Source organism: Dendrobates tinctorius, unplaced genomic scaffold (genome assembly GCF_039654945.1).
Source record: "Dendrobates tinctorius isolate UK_male_01 unplaced genomic scaffold, ASM3965494v1 ptg000370l, whole genome shotgun sequence".
Classification (NCBI taxonomy): domain Eukaryota; kingdom Metazoa; phylum Chordata; class Amphibia; order Anura; family Dendrobatidae; genus Dendrobates; species Dendrobates tinctorius.
The window spans coordinates 5,103,463-5,111,203 of record NW_027362036.1 but is presented as its reverse complement, the minus strand read 5'-3'; the positions used below and the strand labels follow the sequence as shown (position 1 = coordinate 5,111,203).

Sequence of the window (7,741 nt, the reverse complement as noted above, 5' to 3'; positions counted from 1 at the left end):
TCTCTCTTTCTCTCAGAAATGAATAACAGCGGCCATACTGTTGCGCACCACTCTGACTGCATACCACCAACAGGGCCATCTACCTTGAGGAATGTTATTCATGTACCTGGCATGAGAGTGTAATCCTCTGTGGCAGGTGTTCAGTCTCCACCATTTTCTTCTCAACAAAGCATGGTATCCGGTCCCGAACTCCTGGATGAACCCAAGCCCCCACTGCAGACCGTAACTATAGACTTCTCCCCAGGAAGCCAACTCCATCAACAGGCCCATCAACATTTCTTTGACCGGGTACCAGCCCTCCTTTTTTCAATGGTCGATTGGACCAGGCCTCGTAGGTCGATAAGCTGCCGGACCCTTGCCCTACCTTCGTTGGACCTCAGAAAACCCGGAGATGGAGGCCATGTGCCTTCCACAGATTCGGGCCTGTGAACAGAGCCATCTTGCTTTGGACATATGGACCAGGCCCACGCTTCTTCTGCAGAACTGCTAGCCAGATCCGGACCTTCTACACAATCCTCTGCTCCTTGCGGCATGCATGCGGACTCCGTCATGTCTTCCAGTAGCTTTCATCTGTCAGCCATGAGATACCACTCTCAATCAGCCTTCCAACTGACTAATGGTGCTGACACACTACTGAATATGTGGGTCCTGGCTGGGTGTGTGGACTTTGTCTACAGGGGTGCTATGCCATTGCAGGCAGCATGATGCCGGTGACTTTGGCTGGCCAGGACCAGATGTTGAGAGGTTCAGTGAGGGAGGCCACTAGTCAGCAATAAACAGTTTTTTACTGAACAGTAACTTGGTGGGAATTATGCACAATAGATAGTGGGTGCATAACTTCATGAACATTTCCTTTACAACATTGAACAGTCCAGTAAGTAAGAGTTCTGTCCTCAACATACAGCTCTTTTTCCCCCTTGGGGAGCTAGTTTGCTACAATGGCAATTATTTAGCTTATCTGCTGCTGACGCCTTGGATCTCCCGCCAGGGGCATTCTCTTCATCTCATATTCCCTGTTCCGTCTTGGCCCGTTTCCTCTCCAGGTTGCTTACTCAGGGCTGAACAGTTAGGCTAGGTGTCCTGTCTCAGGATCTGTCTCCAGTGCTTCACTTTCTGTTGCTTTTCCTCCTCTCTATTCCAGATCTTTTTATCCTCTGCTTCTGTCTCCACTCATGTCAGGGGCACCCATGTCAAGTGACTCTGCTGTTTAGTCAGACCATATATTTGCTTCTGTTGCACATTGAGCCCAATCTTAAGTTCTGACAGGAAACTGTCTAATCCCAAACATTAACCCCCAACTCACCCTAATGAGCAAATTAAAACATTGTCACTAATAATGCATGTCGGAATACACATTACAACAATACGTGTCTTCAAGGGGGAAGGTGGGCAGTGTGTGCATCTCCAGACATAACAATGTTTAGTTAGGTGTTATATAACAAGTAACATTCACATGAATGCCAAAACATGATATTTTCAAACGGAAGAGCGCCTACAGCATCAACTGCCTCCATCAACTTGTCTTCTTTCCATGATTCATCCTGAATAGTGATGCTATATTTTCCCCAGGTAAGTGATGCACACCTACCATGTTATCCACATGATATAAAAGAAAAGGTGATTCATCAGTTCAGGCCACTCCACAAAATCTGCCGTTTTGGAAATGATCTGATTCAGTGGTTAACCCTTAAAATTTTGCCCTTGAGAAAGTTGGCAATATTTCATGCTTTCAAAGCATTAACATCAGGAAAAGGATCTATCACTTGTAGCCTAATGTATTCTACACTTGAACAAGTGCCATTTTTTTGAGAAAAATAGGCTCCGAAATGTAAAGACCAATGAATTTCTTGGTAGTCTTGATGAGGAGCAATGCTTGAGTCAGATGGTCCTTATTCATTAAGACTGGAGAGAGATTTCTGGTATAAAGAATGCCCCAACTCATCATGAATTAGATGAGCTGTGGCGTCATGCCCCTGCCGCATCCTAGACCTTTCTTACTTCTGCCCATTTTGTTGGAGCTAGCAGCAACTGCCCCTATTGGTCAAACCATCAGCAGATTTGGTTTCCAGTACAATATATGATGACAACTAGTTATACAATCTACTCCTCTTATCACTCTCACCTTAATGCAAAATACAAGGGATTCTTTGCTGTCTCTAACACCATGGCCTTCCTTTATCTGATGTTAAATCTCTGAACTTCTTGTGTTTCTTCCCTTTAATAACCTGTCTATACCCGATATTTCAATTTTTATTTTCTTGGGTGGATCAAACATAACTCAAAAGCAGCATGCTCCCTGTCTTGGGGTCATATTGACACAGAACTTTCCTTTATTGGCTATATCCAATCACTCACTTGCTCATGTCACCCGACTCTTACAAATATCTCCAGAATCCGACCTTTTCTCACCTTTGAAACTATAAATATTCTTAATGTTGCTCTTATTCATTGTTATTTGGACTATTGCAACTCTCTACTGATCAGTCTCCCTTTAATTAAACTTTCTCAACTCCAATATGTCCTGAATGCGGCAGCCAGGGTCATACTTCTGTCTAGCTGCTACACTAATGCCTCCACCTTGCGTCAGTCATTGCACTGGTTGCACATCTGCTACAGAGTGCAAACTAAATTTATTTCTCTCAATCACAAAGCTTTCCACAGTTTTGCAACACCATAAATTTCCTCCCTCATCTCTATCACCCTAACATTTTTCAGATAGGAACCTTCAACTTCCATTTCCAAGACTTCTCTTATGATGTAATAATAATAATACAAATTTTATTTCTATAACTGACATATTCCGCAGCACTTTACATTTCAGAGGGGACTTGTACAGACGATAGACATTACAGCATAACAATAACCACATAGATCATAACAGATACCAAGAGGAATGAGGGCCCTGCTTGCAAGCTTACAATCTATGAGGAAAAAAAGGTAGACACGAAAGGTGGGTGGTAACAGTTGCCTTCATTGTTCGGACCAGCCATAATGTTAAGTGTGTAACAGTACAAACACAGATGGCTAATAGATTCATAAAGCATGTGGGAACATGATGCGGGGAACCTGGTTATGGTAAAACTTTTGACTGGGCCAGACAGGGATAGTTAGGTTAATGCGTTGAGGTGGTAGGCCAGTCTGAATAAATGCATTTTTAGGGCACGCTTAAAATTGTAGGGATTGGGGACTAATCGTATTGACCTGAGAATTGCATTCTAAAGAATTGGCGCAGCACGTGTATAGTCTTGGAGACGGGGTGGTAGGTTCTGATTATTGAGGATGCTAACCTCAGGTCATCAGCAGAAAGGAGGGCACGGGTAGGGTGGTAGACTGAGACGAGGGAGGAGATGTAGGGTGGTGCTGAGCCATGGAGTGCTTGGTGGGTGAGGGTAATAAGTTTGTACTGGATTCTGGAGTGGATGGATAGCCAGTGTAATGACTGGCACAAGGTAGAGGCATCGGTGTAACGGTTGGCGAGGAATATGATCCTGGCTGCAGCATTTAAGACAGATTGGAGGGGGGAGAGTTTGGTAAGAGGGAGACCAATTAGAAGAGAGTTACATTAGTCCAGATGAGAATGAATAAGAGAAACAGTAAGAGTTTTTTGGAGTCGAAAGTAAGAAAAGGTCGAATTCTAGAAATGTTTTTGAGGTGCAGATAACAAGAGCGAGCCAGTGATCGGATGTGGGGGGAAATGAAAGCTCAGAGTCAAGTATGACCCCAAGACAGCAGGCATGTTGCTGGAGAGTAATAGTGAAACCACGCACAGAAATGGCAATGTCAGGCATAGGTGCATTAGTGGAGGGAGGTAACACAAGGAGTTCAGTCTTTGACAGGTTTAGTTTCAGATATAGTGAGGACATGATGTTAGACACAGCATTTAGACAATCGCTGGTGTTTTCTAAAAAGGCAGGCGTGATGTCAGGAAAAGAAGCATATAATTGGGTGTCATCAGCATAGAGATGGTAATGGAAACCAAATCTACTGATTGTATACTGCCCCTATTGGTCAATCAAAGAAGAGGGGGCCTAGAATGGATCCTTGAGGAACCCCAACAGTAAGTGGAAGATGTGGGGATGAGGAGCCAGCAAAATATACAGTAAAGGAGCGGTCAGAGAGATAGGAGGAAAACCAGGAGAGAACGGTGTACTTGATGCCGATGGAGCGGAGCATAGTGAGGAGGAGCTGGTGATCCACAATGTCGAATGCTACAGAGAGATCCAAGAGAAATAGCATGGAGTAATGACCATTTGATTTAGCTGTTAGTAGACATTAGAGACTTTAGTGAGGGCAGTTTCAGTAGAGTGTAACGAGCAGAAACCGGATTGGAGAGGGTCGAGAAGAGAGTTATCTGAGAAATAGCGGATAAGACAGGAGTGAACCAGACATTCCAGGAGTTTAGAGATGAAGGGAAGATTAGAGACAGGTCGATAGTTAGCAATGAGAAAATGGAAAATGGTCTTAGGAGCGCAGGAAGGAGACTCAGACAAGAGATGGGTTTAAACTACAATGCGTTTCGATGGAGGATCCGTCTTCATCAGGTGAAAGTTTTTTAATTTTTTGAAAATACTAAAAGTCACACAACTTTTGCATAACTCCAAGTTGCAAAATTATTTTACAACACTACAGCAGATTTCTGTCAAAATTGCTTAGGTGAATCAGGGCCTTTATGTTACTGTCAGTGATATTAATGTTATGACTAATTGCTATATATTGTTCTCTACTAATTTTTATGCAGATTTTTTGTCCATGAATTGTATGAGTTATTATGTTTTCTCTCTATCTAAAATACATGGCATATCAATCGTCTAAACGCAACATTGTCTGTAATGAACCAAACAAAGGTTACAGAATTTATTCTTTTGGGTTTCAGAAACCTTCACGGTTTCAATATTCTATTCTTCATTCTTTTCTTGATTATCTTTTTCTTCACAATAATGGGAAACCTTATGATCATTGTCCTTGTTTTAGTCAACAGTAAGCTTCAGCTTCCCATGTATTACTTTCTGTGTCATCTTTCCTTCACTGACCTTGTGATTAGCACGAACATTATTCCCAACATGCTTGGTGCCATTTTGTATGGAGGCAAAACAATGACTTACATCGACTGCATCATCCAATTATATTTCTTCAGTGGTACAATTATTACGGAGTGTTTTCTTCTTTCAGTGATGTCCTATGATCGCTACCTGGCTATCTGTAACCCCTTAAGATACTCTAGTATTATGGACCTTAAATTTCAAAACTGTCTTTCACTGTGGCCATGGCTGCTTGGTCTTACTCTTAATCTTACGGGAATCATACCTGTTACAAAGTTTAATTTTTGCCATGATAATATCATTGACCATGTCTACTGTGACCTTTTCCCTCTTCAGAAGCTTTCTTGCTCGGACACTTCCTTTGTAGAACTGGAAGTCTTTTTATTTTCTATGCCAATATTTATCCTTCCTTGTGGTTTTATCATTGGAACCTATGTGTATATATTCCTCACTATAGCAAAGATCCCGACCACAACAGGCAAACAAAAAACCTTTTCTACCTGCAGCTCTCACCTTATTGTTGTGGGCGCGTTTTATGGGACATTAATAGCTAAATACATGATCCCATCTGTCGGACATTCCTTGATTATTAATAAGATTATTTCCCTATTACATACTGTAATCACCCCCCTATTTAACCCTATAATATATAGCTTCAGAAACCAGGACATAAAGATAGCATTCAGAAAATGTTTTTCTCTATAACAAAATTTTATCAACTTTTAACTATCAATCTCCTAGGATTGTTCCGTCATTGACCTAGATATTGAAAGGGGTTTCCTATTGTGTACAAGCTTTTCTTGTTAGAAACTTACTCAAAAAATATTCTGATTACCAATAATCTGTTGGAAAATCTAGTATTGGAAGTGTCCAATATTTCTGCAGTGCCACCACAGCAAAACTGAAGTACTCCACACTGCCTAGAATAAATATTGGGTTGTATGTATAAAGCATCCTCCGAGGCAATGTTTGTAGCCCATTTCTGCTACAGTAGATGAGATAAATGTGGGATCTCCTATTTAGTGTGGCATTCAATTTGTCCTATGTATGTTCATTCTATATTGATAGAATTTTCAATATAAAGCATGACGTAGAAAAGTCAAAAAATATTTGGCTACTAAAATATCTATGATTAATGTTTGAAGAAATGAGAATTATACTTAATCACTCACATGAATCATAAGAAAAAGTCACCAATCATTACTAAAAAGAAAGTAACAAATGCTGTTCTGCATATGAAAGCCTCCCTTTTGCAGGGCCACAAACCAAAAAATATAAAGTAGAGAATTATTTGTAGATAATGGAAAAAAAAAATAGCAATAAAAACAATAGAGGTTGGAAAAGTCATCTCCCAACATCTGTGGCTACTGGAAGTTTTTTTAAAGTGTAATTTTTATTAAATTTTGTAATATTAACATTAGAAAACAAAAAGTCCAACAGCTACAATAAGACAAGTTTGTGTGTAAACAAGTTTAAGCAGCTTTGTAGGAAGGAAAAAAAAAAGGAGAAAGCATCAAGAAAGAAGCACAACAAATTAAAATGTAAGTTAGCACTTTCCCCCATAAAATGACAAACCTCAACGCAAAGAGAAACAAAAAAATTCTTTCGTCTAGCTCCTTCCCCGACTCCACACCACAGACGTTAGTCAATGTACGACAAATATATATATAGAGACAAGACAGACACAAAGAAAGGAAAGGGAGAAAAGGCACAGGAATCTGTAAAGGCATACCATCTAGCAATTATTTTGAGCTCCGTAATAGTCCTAAGGGGTCCACCCAGCTTCAAAGCTGTCCACTCTCGCTCCCAACAAAGATGTCATATATTCCATCCTACAAATATCGGCCATTCTGTTCAGTAAATTGTAATGAGAAGGATGTCCACTTCCAATTGAGAGCAATCAGGCATCATGCTGCAATTAAAATATGCAGCAATAATCAAGGTGAGTTCTTACCCAAGCCTCTAGGAGGAACGTTTAACAAATAGGTAGCAGGATCTAGATCTACCTCCACATACAAAACCTCTTGTATCAAATCTTTAACTTCTGTCCAAAAACCAATTATCTTTAGGCAAGACCAGAAGATATGGTATTGGGAGCCTACCTCTGAGCCGCAATGCCAACATAAATGTGAAATTTGAGGGTTCAACCTGTGGAGGAGCTCCGGAGTATGACACCAAAACATAAGTATTTTATACTGTTTCTCCTTATAGAGAGTACAGATGGAAAACTTGGCTGCCTTTTCCCAGATGCCCTGCTAGCACTGAGGTGACAGTCCCGTCCCAAGAATAGACTCCCATTTACTCATGTAGGGGTGTTTTAACTGTTGCACCCCCAGAGGGTAGTTGATAACCCTATAAATATCTGATATTAATTCTTTGGTCGACGGGCCCCTTTTGCATAGCCTTTCATATTCAGTTGGAAGAGACACCTTTAAAGGGTCATACAATAAGGAGGCAAAATGTCTAATTTGTATAAACTGAAAGAACTCTTTATTTGAAATTGGAAATTTAGACTTGATAACGTCAAACGAAAGGACCTCCAGCATGTCCCCATGCACTATGTCCGCAAACCTATGTAGACCTGTAGAAATCCACGGATGAACCATTGTGGGCTCAAGACTATTTGTTAGCAAAGGTTGATAAATGAAAGAGATCATTGGCGAACTAGAGGAGGTCAAACTAGACTTTTTCGCACATGAAAA

The 7,741-nt window shown here is 40.7% G+C and overlaps 1 protein-coding gene across 1 annotated transcript; it reads left to right on the top strand.

Moving 5' to 3' along the window:
* Nucleotides 1–4,814: 4,814 nt before the first annotated feature.
* Nucleotides 4,815–5,744, top strand: LOC141075773 (olfactory receptor 11L1-like). Its single transcript, XM_073562920.1, has one exon. The coding sequence runs from the start codon at nt 4,830–4,832 to the stop codon at nt 5,742–5,744; it is 915 nt and encodes a 304-aa protein (XP_073419021.1). The 5' UTR covers nt 4,815–4,829.
* The last annotated feature ends 1,997 nt before the right edge of the window (nt 5,745–7,741 follow it).